The sequence below is a fragment of the Aythya marila genome, assembly GCF_965140915.1.
Source record: "Aythya marila genome assembly, chromosome: 6".
Taxonomy (NCBI): domain Eukaryota; kingdom Metazoa; phylum Chordata; class Aves; order Anseriformes; family Anatidae; genus Aythya; species Aythya marila.
Window position 1 is genome coordinate 14,464,940 of NC_139047.1, and position 22,491 is coordinate 14,487,430.

At 40.0% G+C, this 22,491-nt stretch overlaps 1 protein-coding gene across 1 annotated transcript in view; it reads right to left on the bottom strand.

Annotated features, from left to right (window-relative positions):
• The window catches only part of PPP1R1C (protein phosphatase 1 regulatory inhibitor subunit 1C), a 46,082-nt gene that overhangs the window by 12,141 nt on the left and 11,450 nt on the right, over positions 1 to 22,491 (bottom strand). Inside the window, exons 3-4 of the mRNA XM_082763620.1 lie at positions 10,827 to 10,864; positions 8,834 to 8,894 (exon numbers count right to left, since the gene is read on the bottom strand). Coding sequence (XP_082619746.1) covers positions 8,834 to 8,894; positions 10,827 to 10,864 — 99 coding nt within the window. The remainder of the gene's footprint in view (positions 1 to 8,833; positions 8,895 to 10,826; positions 10,865 to 22,491) is intronic.

Below are 22,491 nucleotides of genomic sequence, written 5' to 3' on the forward strand. Positions count from 1 at the left end.
TCCAGAATTTGGGGAAATTTGGTGACCTGCAGGTGAAACGCAGTAACAAGCTCTCAGATTTTAGTTGAAAAATACGTATCACAGACAGATTTTAATATGTCAGCTCATTCTCTTATAACTTTTCTTGCCAATTTCCCCAAAATTTTAACAGGCTTTTTTTTCGAAAACAAAAAAGAACAAAACAAAACAAACAACAACAACAACAATAAAAACAAACAACAAAACCAAACCAAACCGCAGCAATTCATCAGAACTAGTGATAAGAAAATACACCTTCCTGTCATCAGGGGGAGCTTTAATGCCAAAAATCCCAGTGACTTTTTTTTTAGTAATTCAGCTTTCTCGGGAATTTCAAGGCAGCTGAAGAGAACGCTGAATTTCCATCCTTTCTCCTCGTTCCTGAGAGAAAAGGATCAGTGTGCTGCCCACCTTTGCCTGCGCAGGGGAAGGGCAGCTTGTAGGCACCGTGTTTTCACTGGCCCTGCTCATCCCCATCCATCTGGTCTCATCCTGCCACTGTGTCCTGTCCCAGGCTGGGCTGGGTAGGGGTGCTTGGCCTCCCTGTGTCCTCTGCTTGCTCTCTCCAGGCACAGCTACAAGTCTGGTGCCTCTTGTGCCGCCTGGAAAGATGCCATCACAGCGAGCAGCCCATGAACCCACACCATTTGCAGGGTTTGCCAGGCACACGGTCCCCCAGCCTTCTTGCTGTGCGCACAACATATACAAAAGGGGGGCACCCTGGGCTGGGATGATCATGGCAAACATTTTACGTATATATTTTTTGTAGTGGTCATTCAATCCCACAAGTCTTATTAAATGTGTGCTTAAAAGTAATTACTCTGTAGTTTGCTCAGAGCCTGCTGAGTCTCCTCTGGCTATAAAATAACATTGGTTCACAGGTTGAGTGAAAGCTGAAAAACCTGAAAAATCCTGTTTCAGGAAAAATTAGCAGCTAAACCTAATGAGAGCTCTTAAAACAACTTCCTTCTGGCCCAGGCAGCTCACAGGAAAATGAATCCCTTTTCAGATCCATATGCTTGCTGCAGTATTTCCTGTGTTTTTCTGGTCACATTCACACACATAATTCATGTGAGTTTTCAGTCCTAGCTGTGGGCCTAAAAGGATGTGGTTGAAATCTTCAGTCTGCTCATGTTCTTGTCTCCATGCCAAAGCTCTGGTGGAGGGTTTTGGGAACTCTCTGTTCCTGCTAAACTGGGCAATGTCGCATCCCAAGGGGTGAGGAAAGGGAGAAATTACGGAGAGGAGGAGAAGAACCACATGGCCATCTTTAGAAAAAAAATTGATTTTCAATAAATTCAGACTACTAGTCGCCCACTTCAAAAGGAAAAAAAATCAAGTCATAAAACTCAGACAACATCCCCACCATAAGGAACCCCATGCAGGTGGTCTCCAAGAATCAGAAGAAAGTCTGTTTTTGTGGGAGGATTGTGCTGTACAAGCCACCACAGATGTGCTCAGTGTGTGGTGGTGCCACTCACACTACATAAAGTTCACCATGAACCTTGGGCTTGCTTGTAGCTTTGCATGCTGTCTCTTGACAGCTTTGCATTTTCGGGGTTGAGATGTTTGTAAAGGAAATGTGACTAGGTGAAGAGGAGATATCAACAGACATGGAGGGACTGCAGAGGTGTGCAGTTAGATACATTTTTGTATAAGAGTAAATTAAAGAAAAGGTGAGCCCACATACTATGGAGGTTTTTTTTTTTTGCAAAAATCCTCCTTAGGGAGGTACCCCTGCATATACCTGTGCTCCTGTTGACCCACCTCCACCCCCAGCAGGCCCCAGTACAACCTGACCAGCTGCCCCGTGCCCCCCATGCCAGCCCCACTGGCAGTGCCAGAGGAGGGACCTGCTGTCCCCCATGTGGCTGGCTGATGGCACGGAGCTGAGGAGGGACAAGGACTTGACTAACACCCTGGGTACCCTGCCTGCAGCTCCTCTCCGGGAGTCAAGCACCACAGGAGCCCCAGTGGTTCGCTTGGTCAGCTTTCTCGGGATCAAGCTTGGGATTTTCAGTGCAAAGGGGCAGTTATTTATTCCAGCAGGGCTCATTGGAGTCAGAGTCTGCCGTGGGGCTTGGTTGTTAACCTCCACCCCAGAAATACGGCTATAGTCAGGAAATAAAATGTAATGCCCTTCCAGATGACTGGCTTCACAAGAACCTAACATCTCATATAGAAATATTATATTTTCTTCAAAAGCTGTTTCAATTCAGAGCACAGCACTGCCAAAATCTTTGGAATTTCACTATAAATATGTCTTATGATATAAAGTAACCAGAATAACTCATTGCCCTTCCTGAGCTTTCTACTTTACATTTGAAAATAAGTACTAGGCCTCCCACATTCTCCTTCTGTAATATTTTATGTTGTTATTGCTTAAAAGGTTGACTTTTTAATGTCTTCTGTTACTGCTTAGAAGCAATTAATAATACTATGATGTTTACACTGCTCTATATTTGGTATAACAATACTCAGTAATACTACTTTCAAGCCATAAATGCTGTTTCACAAACATTTGTAAGCTAACCCTCCTATCATAAAAGCAAAGTCATTTTTTCTGTCGTAAGAGGGTCTACCCTTAGAAAGAGGCAGGTTTAACATTCACTGCGTGAAGATTAGAATGAAGTATCAGATATGAGGACTTCATGCTGAACTGAATTAAGTCAGTGGAAATATTCCCCTAGACTTTGGTCTGGGTTGGATCAGGCCCTTAGACCACACGTGGTGATTTGGGGACTGATATTAGTGCTCAGCACAACCTTTTGTTTTTCACACACCAGGTACTGGTGGCAGATGACAAGTTATAGCACAAATGCCCCCTTTTTGGTGTACAGCAGATGTCAAGCTTAATCTCCACTGAACATCTCAGTCTCTCTAAAGGTAATGTGGTATTTACTGCAGCCAGGGCCAGAGCCATTTTGAAGCAGAAGTCGCCAGCTGTGTGAAATGAAACGTACTCAAAGCTGCCAGCAGTAAGAAATTAAACACAGACTATGGCAGCGTCTGCCAACTTTTAGGGCAGTAGCAGAACAGTGGTAGCCAGTTGAACTTGAGGTGGCAGCAATTTAATGCACCCCATTCACCAGCTTAGAGATTCACTAATTAATTTATCTCTCTCCTTTTTTTTTTTTTTTTTTTTAAATTATATATACTGTTACCATACTACAAGTCCCAGAAAGGAGAGAGGGGAGTAGATAGAATGAGGAAAAGAGATAAAGCACTGGAAGATAGCATCCTGAGAGGGAACAGCACAGAAGCATATCCTGTCTCTTTCTTGCAGCAGTATATGTACGGGAATTTCACAAATACAATCTCTGTAACTAGATCTGATACATCAGATGGAACAGAGCCAGGAAGTTTGTCCAAGGCCATGCTATATTAAGTGGTGTGGCAGTTTCAAGGTATTTTCTGACTAAGATATGGGTAAGAATATATATAAAAGAAAAGAAGAACTACATTTGAAACCAAAGCTGCAGCTTTCTTTTGTGATCTGGTTATGCAAAAGAAAAAAAAAAAGTAATCGTACAAGACTGCAGAATAAATGTTCTTTTCCCAGTGCTTCGGGAAGTCCTGGCAGTTGTGTGCCTTCTACCTGTGAGGCAAAATGCACACAGCAAAGTGCTGTGTCACATCACATTACAACACATTAACAAACAAGAGGTAATAATAAGGTACAGCTTTGACTTGTTTTGTTACCCAAGAAACAACTATTGAGATGAAATAACTATTGAGATGGATCTTCTACCTAAAAAGAAGGAACTGAAGAATGGGTGCCATCAGGCTAAAGAGCAGATACCGATGCAGGACCACTGCAGCTCTGCTAAGGCATCTGAGAAGTACTTAGCTCCATCCCTGGTGATTGCTTCAGGTATTGGACTGTGCCTGCATTGTGGAGCAGTCCCAGATATCTGCCCAGAATTAGTCTCAGTCCCTTAGCCTGCTGGAAAAGCAAAGAGGTCTGGAATATGAGTTCAGGACTGAGGGGATAGTTGAAAACCAGCTCCTTCTTTTGTTCTGACTTCATGGCTCATGTGCAACACAGTCACATTAAAAAAGGGTACGTAATTTCTCATCATTGTAGAGATTGGAAAAATGTAATACCCTGAGCCAAAGTGACTTACCCCCATAAGAAAAGCATATGAACAGTACCAGCTTAGAATGCTGACAAACCTAGCCCAATGTACAGAAAACAGTGCAAGATGTGTATAAGATTGTGGCTAATATAAATTTCATAAAAAATAAATTGAAGACTTTGTGTGAAGCACAAATCACACAAAGACATCGTATTTTTCTTTTTTGTATAGTATGATATTTCTTTGTTTTGGCCTGATGTATTTAGTTAATGGTAGAACCCCTTTGGAGTTTGCCATGTAAGAAAGCAGCCCATAAAATCATATAGGTTTCTGTAGTCGCTGCTTAAGACTCACAAACTTAATTCCTCTGCCACCTGAAGTAAATTTAGCCTGAGATTTTTGTTCTGTGATGATTCTCGTGGGCTGTGAACTTGGTGCTTGCCACACTAACAACAATCCTTTATGTCTCCAGACTCTATCCATGTTCCTTGTTAACCTTCAGTCACAAAGTAATGAGATGCATCAGACACTGTGAAGCTGGCCTAAGGGGTTACAAATTTGGATGAGGGCCACATACTGTACTAATTGCTTCTAATAAATTACATATTTCAGGAGGGACATCATGATTTTAATCATTTATTCTGCACGTTGTTTCCTTTGGAGAGAAGAACAAGGCGGCACTAAACAAGCCCAGCATCTGAAATTCATGGCAGAGACTAGAAAGAGCTCATTTAATAACAACCATCATTGTAAATACTAGAATTATGCATGTATCAAATCCCTGGGTCTGAACACTGTGGGAAGAGCCAGTGAGTCCTGGTTGTTTTAATGAGCCAAGCCAAAATTATGTCGTTGGATGTTCCTTAGATTTATAACAACTCAGACTTAACCCCATTTCAAATGCTGTAGTTAGGACCTAGCTGAAGAAAAAGTCTTTGCTTGTCTGCAAAGAAAAACACATTAAGAGGCAAATTTAAAAGATGAATTCTCCCAAGGAGTAGGGGAAAAACAGAATCAAAGGTACCTTTCACCTTGGTGGGGTAGGACCTCAATTATGATCTGATTGTAATTATGAGCTAATTGTAAAAGTGAACACAGAAAGCAGCAAGAGTTTTCTGTAAAGCCCACTGAAATTAGTAGGATCTTGATGATGAGCCCACCAGCCTCCTGCAGGGTGAAGTCAGATGAGGAAAGGTTTCCTATTTCCCTGACCTCTAGCACACCCACACCAGTGGGCTCACTGTTAATAAAATCCTCAAACCACTCGGGAATGAGCACTTCCTTCTCAAGGGAAGACCTTGATGGTATTTAAATAGCTGCTAGTATTAATAGCAAAAGCTGGTAGATAATGTGGAGACTTGTGAGCTCTGGGGAGCAATGCAGGTTTGGGAACAGCTCAGTCTGTCTTGTGTTTGTCTTTGTAAACCTAGTTTCCTGTCACTCCAGTCTGTGTTTCCTTTCAAGTATGAGCTGATATACCAAACAAAATGTGATTATCTAGGCAAAAGGAAAACTGTCTTGGTACAAAGTATGGCTTCGATGGGAAGCTGCAGATGTAGCTCCAAGACTCAAATGTGCTCTTTTAATTTGCGGGTGGTAATGAGATGCCAAGGAAGTACCATTACCAGGGATAAGTGCAGTCTGAGCTGCTCCTCTCTACTTTAGAGGGTTTTTATCCCATTTCAAACTTGTCTGGAGAGTGTCTGTGTGGGTATGGGAGGGGAAATCATGAGAATCCAGCACACCTTCCAAGGGGTCCTCTGGCTCCCCAACCAGAATAATGAAGATATCTTTAAGGATGCCATTCATGGATGAATGGATATTTTTACTAAAACAGCTGGACATCTGCTTTGATACAAAGGAAAAGGCCTAAAGGATTCTTCTTTATTTTGTCATACAGAATGAGAAGCAGATCAGTTAGTAGGAGTAAGAAGCCTTAAGCAATGAGAATTAACTGAAAAATATTGCCCTGTGTAGAACTGGTGACTTCTAATTGAGACGCCTTCCCCTGGCTGTTCTTATGGTGTTCTTCATAGGGAGGTACAAGACAACTTCTGCACATGAAGAAGATCTTAAAATGAAAGGAGAAAGTGATGGGGATTCAAGCTTAACACAATGGCACATTGGAAGTTGGGGAAGGAAGAGAGAATCTGAAGTTCGGACCTAAACGCCCAAGAGTAAGGAAAGAAAGGAGGGACACAGACAAAACAGAAGTGATGAACTCAGAGGGCAATAGAAAAATTAACTAGATTCTCTAGCATGAGATAAACGCAACACTGATGTGGAACAGCGTAAGCTTAGTAAAATTGAAAGTTTAGCTTATGACATTACAGCTGACGTGAAATAGAGAAGCAGTTTTAACCTTCCTAATGTTCAGTATTTCCTTAGTTATTATTACTATCCTCAGGCAAAAGGTTTTGATATACCTGGAAAATAACATGAGAAAAGGTAAAACATAACATACTGAAAATATTATGAATTCAGTCTTCGGATTCTGGCTTTTGCTAACATTACATACAGTGTAAGAGTACAGAACTAACAAACACTGCTGTAGCAGAGTTAGCAAAAGAAATAATTTTGAAAGCAAAATGAAAATTCTCTTTGCCATCCATTAGGCATAGTAATACAATACTAGCAAGAACCGAGCTGTTATCTGGTTTGCTGTCTGATTTGCTCTCCAGATTACCACCTAAATCAATAGCTCTTACATTGATTTTTCCAGCACGCTGTATTCCAGTAAAAAGAACAATGCTCTGAGATGAGTCAGCTATTTGCTACATCTGCAGGGACTCTGGTGCAATTTTGTTTAGGAAAATAAAAGCAGAAGCCAAAGTACACACACATATATAGTGATAAGAACCTGCCTTTTGCTTGCACCCTAACCTGACACTGTCTCTGCAGACACATGGGTTTGCCACAGCTTGCTAGAGAAACTACAGGCCCGCCTCAAGACAGATCAAGCCATGGAATGGGTGGAACCAAAGTGTTTGGGGGCAATGTCAGACAAATAGGAACACGGTCTTTCAGTTTAGGTGACTGCGATGGCAGAACAGGAAAGTATGCCCGGGTTTAACTAAGAAGCCATATACTTACTATCACACATAAATCACCAGCAGTACTGCACTTTCATATATTTATTTCATAGGTTTTCACATATTTGCATATTCCATATAACAAGTACTATAGTCATGGTACAGTACTGAGAGATATTCATCATCCAGAATGTCATTCTTTACTGTATATTGAAGACTACCCTGTGAGTACACTGAGGGAGAAATAGCACACAGGGAAAACGTGCACAAAGCTGAGTGAATAGTGTGAAATCATTTAGCCCACTATTCTGAAAATATTGCTGAATATTGCAAACCACTATAAAACTAGACTTATTTAAATCATTACAGAACTTTTACAAAATTCTGCATTTCATGGTAATGCTTCCACAGCATTGTGTATTTTGGATTGCTATGTTTTTCCTCCTAATCTCTTAGTCTAAACGAAATAACATTCATGTTTTCATAGCAATGAAGAGGAAGAAATAATTAATTTTCTACTCCAAGACTTTTTAAAATAAAAAGGACAGTATTTGTGACAGTTTAGTATGTTTAGTACGTTGGAGCAATTCAAGCGGCTTACAAGTAGGGTTACCAACTTCCAGGTGTCCACCCATGGACACTGTACCGTGCAGTTTAGGGTGTTAATGTGTACAGGAGAGGTGTTTTGCTCTTTGCTTTCTTCTGTGTATGAGATATTTCAGATCAGTTATGAGCTGTCTTTCCTACTAGAAAATCTATTCCCTGTGAATAAGGTTGATGGAGGAGCAAAGTATGCCAGGCAATTCCCCAAACCTCAACAGTGGTAAAACTGAGGAGGCTGCAGTCCTTGAGAGGAGCTATGAGGACCTATATTACAGAGCACTTCATTTACACATGATTTAGTTTAGGCTCACGGAGCAAAATAATACAGCAGTGAGATCAATAGGTGTTATTGCTACTCATGCAAAGATTCTTCCTTCCATAAATTATTACAATTGACTATAATAGTTATTTCTAATAACCAATAAAAAAACTTCAGCCCATATTGACAAACAGATAGCAAGTCTTGTGCAGCACCTGGGTGATGTTTTCATAGCCGCTGAGTGCTGGAGAACTGAAGCTACAGAATGACAGCCATAGAACTGGCTGTTACAGTAAATTACCTAATGACAGGGTTCACTCTACAGATCAGATATTCTATTGTGCTGAGCCGAAGGAATGGAAATAGATGATATTCAAAATATATCCAGAGACATCTGTCAGGACTGGCTTTGGTCTGCAGTCTGGAAATGGTCCTATACTGAAACGTGCTGGTCTGAAGAGCTGATGAATTGCCACAGATCTCACCTACCTGCAAGCATTTGCAGGTCCAACTCTGTTCAGTCATTGGAGAAAAAAGACCTAGATAGAGCTGCCTGATTGCAGCTAATACTCTGCTGCTTTTATGTTCATTCCTGAAAAGCTCATAAGCCCTCTAAACATTTACTGAGATTTCTCATGACAAGTAAGGCTTCATGCTCCCTGTGTTGATTCTGTGTTCAAGGGAAATAAGTTTGAACTTCTCAGTGCGTGCGCTGTGCTACTCATGGGCACACGGGGCCACGGCTCATCCCCGGGTGTCCTCTGCACGCAGGAGAGGACTAAGCTGCCACGTGTAATGGGGGGAGTGTGCTGCTGGGTGCAGGGACAGTACCTGGACAGTACCTTTGAGGGCAGGAGGGGTGTACACGCTCTGCTTCCTTTGCTTTGGCGAGGCGCTCTGGGACTGGCGATTCAAAAGAGAGAGAGAGACGGTGAGAGACCGAGGTGGAGAGAGCCTTCCATGCATGGCAACTCAGTCTTGCCACGCAACTTTTCCCTCTTGTTATGTGAAAAATGTAGCAACAAATGCAAATTCTTGTTTCATATTTGAAATCACTCTGGGTGCTTGCCAGTGTAAGTGGTACACCCTTACGGCCACAGTAGGGTGGGACTGAAACAACTCCTGAGTACATGCAAGCAGTGATGGGCAATTTGTAATATCCTGCAATGCTCTGCATTGCTTCAAGTTTATAGGGTGCATATATCACTCTGAGAAGTTTCTATGAAAATGATACTCTATAAACCCGATGCCAGTTCCTGGCAACTTTTATAATTCCCAGGCAAAACAGACCCAATATTACTGAAAATTCATTGTAAAAAAATATTGTTAAGCATAAAATTAAGGTAGCCTGTGCTTTTAACAGTCTATGTAGCTGACTCTCATAAGGTAAATAAATAATATATATATTAAAATAATGCAAGATTTACTTTAATTAATATGCCAACTAAACACACTATAAAGAATGATTCTGTGTATAAGTAAAGTAATACTGAAATTCTTAATACATACATTTTTACATAAGTAAATGGAAGATGCTTCTCTCTGCACTTTTACAGTATATTACTCCCTAAATAATTGCATTAACCACTCTGCCTTTTGCTAGGCCTGTTTTAAGTGGTATCTTTAGTCACAGTTAAACTTTTTTGACCCCAAAATCACACCCATGTATGAAAGATGAATTATTCTAAACTAACAGGAAAATTACATGCAATATATGTAATTTTAAAAAATTAAATACAGAGTATAATTTTTAAAAATTATATATGGAGTAACAGAAGTGTAATTAGACCAATGTACAGTTAACAAAAACTGACTGAAATATATTCCAGTGCTAAGGCAGTGCAACTTCTGCAGAATTAAGGTAGTTAAATTGGTGTTTATGTAATATGGAATATCTCTATAAACAAATGACAATAAAACAAAATAATATTTCACACGTGGCTAATTTTTGAAGACATAAGCACCACATTACATTCCCAAGAAAAATATAAAAAAAGCTGTGCCTAAGCAAGCTTTATTTTCTCTCATCAATTTCTCATAGTGTTTTTGCTCGTAATGATGCTGTCTTTTCCCAAATATTTGATCAAAATGCCTCCTACTTTTCCCCTGAGTACTTTGTTATATCGTCAGGTAATTTTAATCAGATCTCTCTCTTCAAGGAACATCTGAAACAGCTCTTAAGAAAAACACTTCCACACGAATACAGCCAATCATATTACCTTATCACAATGGATGGAGTGATAACATTTATAAATAAAAGATTGTCTTCTTTTGAAAAAGCAAGCTATTTATAAACACTGTGGGGTAGGTTGTTGATCCTCACCCCAGTGAATCACTGTAAGTCTGTGTTTGAGTCCAAATCTAAAACAATCAATACCTCCTGCTGCTATTTAGAGCTTTGCCAGCTTCTCTGGGCAATCAGGGGAGGAGAAAGTGGTCAAGGAGCTGCAGGAACTATGCAAGGGGAGATCAGAAAATGAGACTGGAGGAGATGGCTTTCCTGCAGACAGCACCGATCCTGTGCCTGCCATGGGCTTGGCAAGCTACAGCAAGGGGGGAGTTTGCAGTGGTTTTGCAACCCTACTGCCAATGCTGGCTGGGACGAGTTGGCAGGGCCACCTTGGACCAGGTCGGCTTTGTTTTGAGTGAACAGGGGCAGAGAGGAAATGTGCCTTGGCAGTTCCCTGCTCTAGGGGACTGGCTGTGCTGCTGGAGGTGGGGTGACAGCACAAAGAAAGACATCAGCTGGGACAGACCAGTAGGCCACAATGGGATTTTTACAGGAGATCTATTTTAACAGTAAATACATTGTAAGAAAAAAAATATTTCACTTACTTCTGCCTGTGAGATGTTTGTTCTCTTCTCATCTTTTTCTAGAGGAGGAAAAGATAGAAAAAGAGAAAAGTTAGTACAAAAGACTTTCTTTGTGCAAAGTATTGCAGCTCTGCCCTGCACCCTGCAGCACCACTGTAAATAAGAAATTTCCTTTTTGATTTATAGCTTGTTTGTGTACCTCAGAAATCCAGATGCCCTGATTACTGTTTAGACATGAGCACTGTGTCTAAAGCCTTTCACTCACGTGTTTTGACTGTGAACTGACAAGTAGTGGTGTGTGGTCAGCACCCAGCCCTTTGGCTGGGCTGGCAGCAGGGCTCCATGCTTGAGTGGCCGTGAGGACCCAGGGCTGCTCTGCCCAGGCCCTGCACTCTCCCATTTCTCCAGAAAAGCAGGCTTACCAAGGCCTGGTAGGTTGCAGTAAGCCTCAACAAGAACTCCAACTCCATTCAGCTGTTAATACACTAGCAATGACACTCAAGAGCACTTAACAGTAAGATGCAAAACCAGCAAACCAAAGCATAACTAAGTCTAATCTTTCATCTTAAAAAACCACTGGTGTAGTGTTGGAAATGGCTGTGAAATATTTCCTGGTACTGCTTGCTTTTGTTGCTTTAGTTTGCTCTTGAGCATAGGCATGGAAGAAACAGTGAATGCTAGAGATTTCTAATGAAAAAAGCACCTCTGAAAACCTAGCTGAAAAACTAAATGAAATTGCATGAAGCAGAGGAGCCAAGGATCTTCCTAACCATAACACTAAATCAGTTTGTGCATCAGATTAAATTATTTTTCCAGTGTTATCTTGATATGGTTAATGGTCAAAAAATGTGTCTTCTGAGGATGATTTCCCAAATATTTGACAAAGATCATATGGGATCTTTGATGCACAATAATTTGGAGCTCTAAAATTTAAGTGTCTCTTAAAGACAGACATCACTGTCTAATTGTGCCACCACGCCTTACAAATTTTTCCACGTACAGATACCACTGTGCAATTCCTACTGAGGTGTAGCAGATCTGAAGGAAGAACTAGGTCTGTGTAACATCACTTCATCCAGCTTAGTCTCTATGTATTGGCTGCCAGTGGTGTGCTGTGTGTGAAGAGGAGAGCCAGTCCAGGCAGACTGTCTGCATTTCCTGTTGTGCTCTTTACCCTTATGTCCAGGCATCTTGCAAATATTAATTGACTTAGTGGGTTTACTCAAAGTATGGATTCGCCATTATATTAGAGACATCCAAATGACTTACACTCCAGGTTAAAATATGTGGTTCAAAACAGAGCTGATTACTCCAGTGTGGTCCCAAAGATACGGAATTAGACAAGACAATCAGGAGGCCAGTTCCTGCCATTGACATTTGCATGACCTTGGGTAGATGACTAATCTCTTCCTTGACTTCCCTACCTGTAAATAACGATTGCAGTAAATACCTAGTATCCTTTTAAAGCACTTTGGAGCATGAAGATAGGCTGGCTAAATGGGTGATTATTTAAGTGTTTGTAATCATTCATATTGATAGCATAACAGAGACACAGACTGCAATGACTCAACATTTGATTTTTTTTTAGCTGAGAATCCTGGATTTAGTTCAGAGGTGGAAAATTGAATAAATCAGTAACTAAGGGCAAGGAACAATGAAAAGTAAGTCATGTCCCATTACTTCTTGAAACTCTAAGCTTGTCCAAATTCAAAGTATTTTTGGTAAACTCAGGCTGAGACTTGCACAAGGAAAGAAAGCTGCAGTCAGCAGCTTTGTCAGGTTTCAGGTCTTGTTTCTAAGGATTTGCGTTTCTCTAATCCTTTGCACTTGCACTTTTAGTGTTCCTCTTAGTGGGGTGACATTAAACCTACCAGAATTGGAAAGTTTCCAGCCTTTCTTTTCATCCAGCAGCCTTTATATGAGGGTAATTTTGTGAACAAGAACTGGTCCTGTATGGAGCTACAAATCATTTATATCCACAGGGCAAGGAATGACAACAAACAGCATTAAACTGTGGAAATTCAAGAATGACTTACAAAAACACAAAAACAGTTTTTCAAATCCAATAAAGAGATATCAGAAATGAACCTGAAGGACCAAATGAAACAAACTTGAAGCAGCAGGTGTGAAGTGTTTTACATGAGTTGAGAGATAAAAGGAAAGACAGAGATGCTTGGAGGTATGTTTTGGTCAATGGTACATTTTGGTAAACATTCATTTTAAAGACAGAAAGGGTACTCTGCATGCTTATTTTGATTAAAAAAAAAAAAAAAAAAAAAGTCAATGGAGAATACAGATCTTTAAGGAGAGGCAATGAAGAATAGGAACAAGAGAAGCTGAGATCACTGTATGTCATAGACCAAGGCAGGGAATAGAAAATAAACAAAAATTTTCAACAAAAAAACTCTGCACATAGAGGAGAGGGAAAAGACATAAAGCAAGGAAGATAGAGCAAGAAGAGAGCAGCACTTCTTCTATGCGTGCAGCTAAGGTAGTGATGGGAGACATGGGCAGTGGGGTTGTAGCAGAAGCCAGGGGAGAAATTTAGAGATGACAGAGAGCAGAGCAGGAGGGCAGTGTGCGCTGGAGCTCGACCAAGAGCACCCTGTCCAGGGCAATAGTTTGAGCTATACTGGTGTAACTGAAGGGTTGCAATTATATTTGTATGAACACTCTTCCTTGGATAGAAATAGTATTTTCCCAGTGTAAATTACATTGCTTTGAAAGCAGTTTAAGTAATGTTTAATGTAGCAGTTTAAATAATGTCGTGAAAGCATATTCTTAATAAGAGAGCGTCCACCAGAGACACACGGGTGCACACAGATGCTCTCACTACATCAGGTTAGTTCTGGCATGAGAAGAAATCTCAGAAACGACAACATTTGTGGTGGGAATGGATGGTACAAGGTAAGAAAGAACATGATTAGTCAGCTGCTGTGACTGAGACGTACCCACATAACAGAAATCAAATGATATTTCCCACCCTTACATCCCTGTCAAATCCATTGACAATTAGAAACTGAATTTTACTAAATTCTTTGAACATAAATTCCTCTTGAGAGGGGTGAGGAAATGATCTGAAACTAAACAGACTTGATTCACAAGGGAGAATGAAATCCCTTGTTTCTCAGCATCCTTCAGTTCCCATTGACTATTGTGCACACTTCTACTCACAAAAAAACACCATGTATTTATACAGAACAAGTAATTTCCTTTTCTTGTTTATAACTAGGCAATTACACATGGAAAATTCAATTGATCAGGTGTACTTGTGTCTTATATGAAATTAAGCTCTTGGTTAGATAACTTCTCCCTACAGGTTCTCTTTCTGGGGCCAGGAAGACTGTTTAATGATGCTCCATTTTCTTCTCACAAACCATAACATTGCTCACAGAACACAATACTGCTCTGTTGTACTCCAGATCTGAATATATGGCATTTTTCCAGTTTGACTTATTCTCAGCTGCCCTAATTAGCTAACTACAATCTAATACTCAAGTCATTTCTTGACAGCTTTTACGTTTTTGTTTTCAAGTGGTATGTTAGAAATCATATAAGAACTGAGAACAGATTTGTATTTACCCAAGTTACTGGAAAGTGGGGATTTGTATCCCACATGCTCATGTTAGCTTAGCTTTTTTGAACATTTATTAGCACAGCCACCCAACCAAGCTGGCAGAATAATCTGAGCTACTCCAAGGGTGTCCTTACATGAAGTCAGAAGTAAGGTGGTGTTATCCGAGGTCAGACAGGATCATAGCATACAGAAGCTGGCTATGGGCAGAATGACAACTGCCTAATGCAGCTCATAACTCTTCTCATGAATCTCCATTGCTGTGGAAACAGCAAGGACATGCCGAGGGAAACCTGATGGTCGCTTTCAAGATCAAAATTCATCTGCCCCTCTTCTCCCACTGGGTAATGTTAATGCACTTGCAGCAGTCATGCAGGGCAAGAGGTGATGTGTTTTAAAATATGTGGCCTCTGATATCACTCATGGACTCTGAAGTGGAGTCATCCAGCAACAGCTCATCTCATCCAGTTAAGTATCCTTCTTTCTTTCCTCTTGGCAAGAATAAATAAAAGCCTTTTCTGCAGGGTTTCAGTCAGGAACTGGAGGAACAGACCAGGTCAGAGAGGCTGGCTTTTACACAAGAGAAACTCAATAAAAGGCTGGTTGTTGGAGGAAGCGTTGTGTAGAGAGTTTGGAATTTTCCTTGGGAAAACAAAGATATGGAGTTTCAGATAAAATCGTAGGTGGTTGGTAGGGTTTTGGAATTATTATTTTTTTTTTTTTTTTTTTTGTGTCAGAGTATCTAAATTTCCCCTTAAAATAATAACTACAATAATTCTTTAATTGCTCAGATAGTGGAAATAATGCATGAGTCACATGCCTATAATAGATGTAAGTAAAAGAAAGAGTTAAAAAAGAATGGTCTCAATCTCAGTGAAAGAAAGGGACAAGAAAGAGTTTAAGGACATGATGACATCAGTCTGGAGCCTGCTTACAGTCCTGCCCCTGCACTGTGTCAATGGTACCACTGGAAAGAGCAAAGTAAATGAGCAGAGCTATGGACACAGCCTTTTGCATGCAGACTTCAGTGCAGGACACACCAAGCTATGGAGACAGAAATCAGGTGATGCTACAGCTGTGAAACAATTCTGCCAATTTTGTGAGTTTTTGTGAAGTGTCTCCATGGCGAAACACTACCATGCCTGTCAGCAAAGCTTTCTCTCTTGAAAAATGTGAAAGAAATGAACCAACTGCTGACTTCTTATGAATATGATTGATGATGACATACGGTTTTGTAGGCAGAAAATTGAAACTCATTTTCCTGGCCCCGGCTCCACTTAGTCATCTCCTGAGATGAAAAGGAGGGTGGCTGTTGGCTCCAGGTGCAGGGGGTTGGTGTTCAGGCAGTGGGCAGCAGAAGCCTGCCCCCAGCCCTGCTCTGTGCTAGTTTTGCAACAAGGCAGATCACCTGTTTCAAAAACTTGCATTCAAATGGCACAAACAATTTCAGGAACCAGAAAAAGAAATGCATTATTTTTCAAATAATTCTTCATTCTCTTGCCACTTAGTGGCAGGTGAACCTGAAATTTTCCAAACATTTTGGTTTCTGTCATTTTAAATTTCAATTTCTCCATCATAAAATAAGGATTTTTAAAATTATTATTAATCTACCAGCTTGCCTCACTGGTGTTTGATGACCACAGTTTGTATTTGCATTTGTATGTGTAAAATAAACTCACTGAAATCTGATTTAGAAATTGACTGGTGTAATATTATTATTATTATTTTTTTTTTCTGCTATAAAAACTACATTTCCTTTCTTCCAGAAGACAAAATAAGATCAAAAATATTTCATGCTTTGCTTTTGGCAGAATGCTAACCACACATTGCTGGATTAGCTAGAACTTCATAGCTTTTTACCAAACCACGGAGCTAGGAAATGGAAAAAGTACAATAAGGCAAATATTAAAAAACAACAACAACAACAACAAAAAACCCCTCGTGTAGTTAATTGTTTGACTTTTGCTTGTTGGTTTCTATGTGCCTGTATCTATCAATGAGAACTTGACTATGAGTATGGATGTAATTACATTTAATTACAAAAAAAATATCTTGGTAGGCCCTCCCGGCATGAGTATATGTTTCTGAAAATTTTCACATTGCAAAAGCACCTCATTAAACTCCAGTACTGCAGCTGCTGTGGTAAATGTAGCTAGAGGGTCTTCTCCCTCCTCAGTCAAACACTGACAGGAGAGTACATTCATTACTGTTCTGCTGCATTTCACACACTAATCGGCATCTAAATTACTGCCTGCTTCTTTAGGGAATGCTAATAGCAAGATTTGTATAGGAAATAATTATAAAAACAGGAAAGTGAGGAGTTTGCTAGAAACACAAGCATTAGGATGCTTAACGTGTAAGGCACCTGCGGTTAAGGCATGTATCCTGTGGGAGATCCCGTGCTACCGTGACAGGACCTACCTGCCACCCTAGCTGAGGTGATTGTGCAGTAGATGGCTTTTGCACACCAAGTATTGGCACAGTGTGGCAAGGTTGTCCTGGCTGAGAGGACAGAGAAAGATTGAACTGATGGAACCAAAGGGAATGGGTCAGAGAGAAATGTGCATGTGAGACAGCACAAGGAGGTGGCCGTGGTCTTCTGTTCATGGGCAACCGCCTTGTAGGACAGGGAACTCCCACAGGGCTGCAGTACTTTGCATTACCATGCCCTTAATTGCTACTTGGAAAAAATAAAGTCAGTTATAAAAAAATAAACGTGAAAAGTTGCAACAACAAAAAAACTTCAGATGAAACTACAGTGTGGAAATTGTACTGATTTTACTGTTTTCTTTCCTAAAAAAAGAGACTCCTGTTCTGCAGAATTCTCTTTCTGGACAGTGACTTTCTCTGGATTTATTTTGATACAGTCTTGCTTACAGCATCAGAAAGTTGAATTGATTGTTCTGTTGGAAGTGCAGCATGGGGAGAGTCAATCTTGAAGCTGTGAGGAAGGGCTAGGCAGCTGGACATGGGGTGCTGCAAAGCGATGTGCTTGGCTGGACAGAAAAGGACCCCAGTGTCTGTGAAGAGCAGACCTGTGTGCTCTTCCACCACCTGGCTGTTTCATGTCCCGCACCTAAACAAAAGGCCTGGATTCGCCTGGGCTTTCTTTACATCCAGACCCCACAGTCTTATAGCAGTGGGAAATGGCTCTGCAAGAAGTTTATTACTAACTCAGCATTTACATGCTATTTCAGCCCAAGTGTAGTTGGTCATGCCATCTCCTCCACTAAGCCGGCTCAACGTTGCTCTAGTTCATCTAGAAGTTTTTTTTCCAATGAGCAATGACTGTAACCAGCCTTTCAGAGTTAGCTAAAATGCCATACGCCTGATGAATCAGTTTGCTTGGACATTTTATCTTTTCTTTCCACGTAAATTAACACATTTATATTCACAAAGCTATTTCCCACCTTTGGTATTGAAGTAGCCATTACTAGTACTGAGTGTGGACAGCTGTCATCTTAGTTATAGCAAATACTTCCTGATGGTGCTCAAAGACAACTTCTAAATGAAAAGAATGATCATACTTCTACCAACACAACAGCATCTGGTCCAAGCTGTGTCTGCATCACTGCACACCACACAGGCAGTACCCAAGGGCCCACTTACAGCTGCACAGCTGTAAGAATGTGAAATAAAACCCTATCATAATATACATAGATCAAAATTTCTTTAAAACATGCATTCTGATACTGTAGTCTGGTTTAGAAGAAACTGGAGACATTACAAACAACAAATGTGAATCTAAATGCATTTGTTCACATCACATGAATCTCAAAAGGGAATTGTATGGTGGTGTCTGCTTCATGAGCTTGTTATTCCAGTTTCACACCCAGCTATGTAAATCAGCCTAGTTTCACTGGCATTAAACTAGAATATAGCAGTGATGAATCAGGTCTGCAGCCTTACCACAGAGCACTCATGAATTGTTATTACAAGCATCAAAAAATCATCCTTCCCCTAAGCTTTATGTTTTCAATTTTCTGTTCTCTTTCCCTAAGAGATTCCAAACCTCTTAAATAAATACATTAATAAATAAATATCTAATTACCATAAATCAATATAGAATCTCAAAATATACATTGGAAGATATTTTAAGTTCTTTATTTTCTCCTGTCTTATTAATAATGACTTATTTCTTATCAATAATGACCGAGTTGTTCTTTCTGCCTTCTTTGATACTTCAATACATACATTAGGGAAAACACCATCACATTCCTAATTATCACCATTTTGCTAGTGGAGATCCTCTTGTAATGCATCTAGGAGTGATGCACACAGATGGATGTAAGCAAGAGCACATTTGCATCTGCTGTGCTTTGCTGCTCTGCATAGGCAGGATGTGAGCTGAGCAGCACTTATGCACTTTGGTGAGCATTTTTTACACAACTAGACCCTTTTAACAATTTTTAAGGCCATGGACAAAATATGCACCATAATCAGGAGCTTTTTTAAAGGCAAACTGAACTAATTTGACAGAATGGTAAAGTCCCCTTGTAATATTTGAGTGGTTTTTGTTGGTGGTGGTGGTTTGTTGTTTGTTTGTTTGCTAGTTTTACTACTTCCATTTACTATTTTACTTACTAGCCCAGTCATGATTTTACTAGAACACAAAGCAGCCTTTGTGGAAAAACCTGTCATGAAAAAAATCTTCCATGCTAAAATTTCTTCTTCTCATAGCAAAAGTCCTGCAACCCCGCACCTGTGAGGCCCTCTTCTGCTCTGTGAGAGGGTCGGTGAGCAGGAATGCTGGGGCAGACCTTCCCAACAAGAAGTCCCTCATCAGTTGTATGGGGATGGTTACAGACTTGGCAGTTCTTCACAGAGAAAGAAATTAAGCAATGAGAAATACATTTAAAATAATTTTCTCTTTGAATAACTGATGACTGACTGAATAATTGACTTGACTTTAAATTAATGCTAGGCTTAGAGCTGCTTTCTTAAGTGTATCACTATCCTGAAGTGTATCTATCTACCACAGACTTCTCTTTGGTGAAGTCAACAGAGATAGCTCTCAAAGAACAAGGGGCAAGAGTGGAACAAGAACAAGAGTGGAATCAGAAGAAAGGAAGTCTTTTTCCTTTCAGTATCTCTGATAATATATATATATGTATTTGGTCCGATTATAAACATCTTACAGGGTTTGGGGGAGTTTCTCTGAGATAAACTTTCTGTAAAATTTGCAGCTATCAGCTAGTAATTCATGGCATTACAGCTGGGAGACATCTCCTGCAAGACCACGAGGTGTCACTGTGACCAGAAGTACCCGGTCAGGGTTGGCCTATACCTGGCTTCCAAGCCGCAGTAAATTAACTCTTTCCAGAATAATATAATTTAATTAAAAGCAAAGTACTTTTTCCCATTTCCAGCACAACAAAGTTAAGTTTAATCCCAAGTCTTTGTAACTTGTCATCTGTGCACACACTGCAGTGCCTATTATGCTTTGACCCTCTGGAACAAGAGGTACTTCAGCGCCTGGTTTAGTTTACAGGAAGGTTGGGGGAAGTGAATACTGCTCTAGACAAAACAATCCCAGCCCAGAAGTTCAAAACAAGTTGAGTGCTGCTCAGTGTAAATACTGTGGCAAATCTAAGGTCTGCATCAGCAAAACAAACCAGAGTTTATGAGAAAAGCAAAAAACAGAAAATCATTTTGCTACTGACTTTACTAGGCCATAAGCAACAGGAAGTTTTGCCATTGACTTCAAAGCCACGGTTTTATCCAAGATATATTGCATGAGTATGGCAAACAAATAAACAGCCTACCAAATAACAACAACAACAACAAAATAAAACCAAGGAACCAACGAAGCAAGCAACAACAACACAGACAAATGACTGTCATTTAGTGAACTATTTCTAGCATTACGTCAACTAGGAAAGAACTTCAGCCATCTGTCGACTGACTTCTTAGTCTGAATTGTTACACATATGCATAATATAGATAACAATATATAAAAATATATAATACACATATAAATAATGACAGTCACATTAATAGTCACTCCATCTCTGAGATCCAAGTTAATTCATTCAACTAGATAAAAGTGAGGCAACTAGATAAAAGTGAGGCAAACTGAAGCAAACTCTTGTGATTGGTGATGTGGAATTCGAAATCCTTGGCCTGTTGGCCTGAATGTTGATTGTAAATTCAAGTCTCAGATGTGTGTAAAGTGTGTCTTAAAAGATACATGATGACTTGCACACAACTCTCTTTTATGGACATTCTTTTGTTCTGATTCAACTCTCTTCTGGACTGAAATGTAGATAAGAAAAATTCTTTGTGAGGCAAATATATGTAAACTAGGGTGACGCTGATTTTCTGGCATGATCTCTGGTGGCTCTGGGGAAGAACGTCATTACAGTAGGAGGAGAACCTGACAGCCAGCATTTTTATGTGCCCCAGGAGGTGCTGGAGGGTCAAAGTGAAGTACAAGATGACCTTGGAAAAACAGAGTATCACGGAGATATAGAACAAGTCAAGGGACAAGGACTGGAAAATCAACCTAAAGCATGACACTTGGTCTCAAAATTTGACTGCCTTTGTAGAAGGAGAACTTACCTAATTAAAGGTTATACTGACACCAGGTCTATTCTGACACAAAAGCATACGTCAACGAAGATTACATCTTCGTTTTATGGATTAAGGGCAGTTTCCACACTCACAGCACAGACTAGCCTGGAACATGACAGTGAAAGAAAAGAAATGCATACAGTAAAAAGGGGGGAAGTAAAGATAAAGATTGCTTCTAAGAGGCTTGAGGAGGGCCAGAGCTGTTCAGTGACTGCCAGCAAATACTTGGAGGAGCAGGAGCAAAGAGCAGAAACTTCCCACTGAAATGAATGTGTCCAAGCAAAACATACTGCCAAACTGTTAAATATTTGCAAATAATGGCTAATGTTTTACCAACTATTACCAAAGCACATTCACAAAAACGTCCCAGATAGTTTGCCCATTGACTCTAACACTCCTAACAATATATTAGTTTGTGAAAAGACTTAACATGTTCATTAAATATTTTCAAGTAAAAAGAGCTAACTACCTTGAGAGAACAAGTTGGGAATTCACCAGTAATACTGAATAGTGTCAGTAGCATGTTACTTCCCAGATGATTGCTTGATTTATGTTCAGTCTGTGTTCAAATGAGATCGTGAAGTTGAAATCTAAATACAACTGAGGCAAAGATCATAAAGAAAAATCTAAGATGACCAGAAATACAATACTAGCTGGTCCCCTGATATACGTTTAAAGCATTCCCTAATAGCGTTGTATAGAGGAATCAATTGCAATGGAAAATGGCTTGGAACTGACCCACTGGTGGCAATCTATGTACTGGAGATGTAGTTGCAGTAACTACCCCTGAGAGTTGATCCTTTCTCTGCTGTGAGCAACAAGAACATTCTAAGTTCTAAAATAAAAGGCATCATCAACAGCCAAAGCTAAAAAAAAGGTCAAACATTTCTTTGCTTGCTATAGCTCATAAAACAAGAAAAAATATCTTAGCTGAATGGTTGTATATTGTACAGTCTGGAAAGTGACATTTACCAGGGGAGAAGAAACCATATACCAAATAAAACTCTTCCTTAGCCAGTGATTATTATTGCTGCCTTTGCAGTTTCCTTCCTTTTTGAATAATACCTCAAGGATTTCAGTAAAAATATGTTTTAAAGCTAGTCCTTGCCAACTACTCTCTGCTTTCCTATGATTAGATTACACATGCATAAAACCCCTCATGTACATGTATCAGTTTATGCACAAGTGAAGTGAACTATTAGCAATAGCGCTTCTTGGGTTTTGTGACCCTTATACAAAAAGAAGATGCAAATGTCACTTTTGTGGATTAATTCTTTGTTTTTTTATCTGGAAGTTTTCAAAGAGTCAACATAATGAGATTCCATAATCTCATTCTCACCATGAGCATGGCTAGACAGGATGGAAATGACAGGGCAATCATTTGTTAACGCAGACTAAGTTAGCCTGTAATTTCCAAAGATGTTTTTCAGAATTTCTAGTAACCTCACTAAATACCAGGGCCAGAGGGGATTCTGTGTTTTGTGTTATACGTCTTCATCTGCACTGTCACAATCAGCAGCACATCATTGTGATTCATGT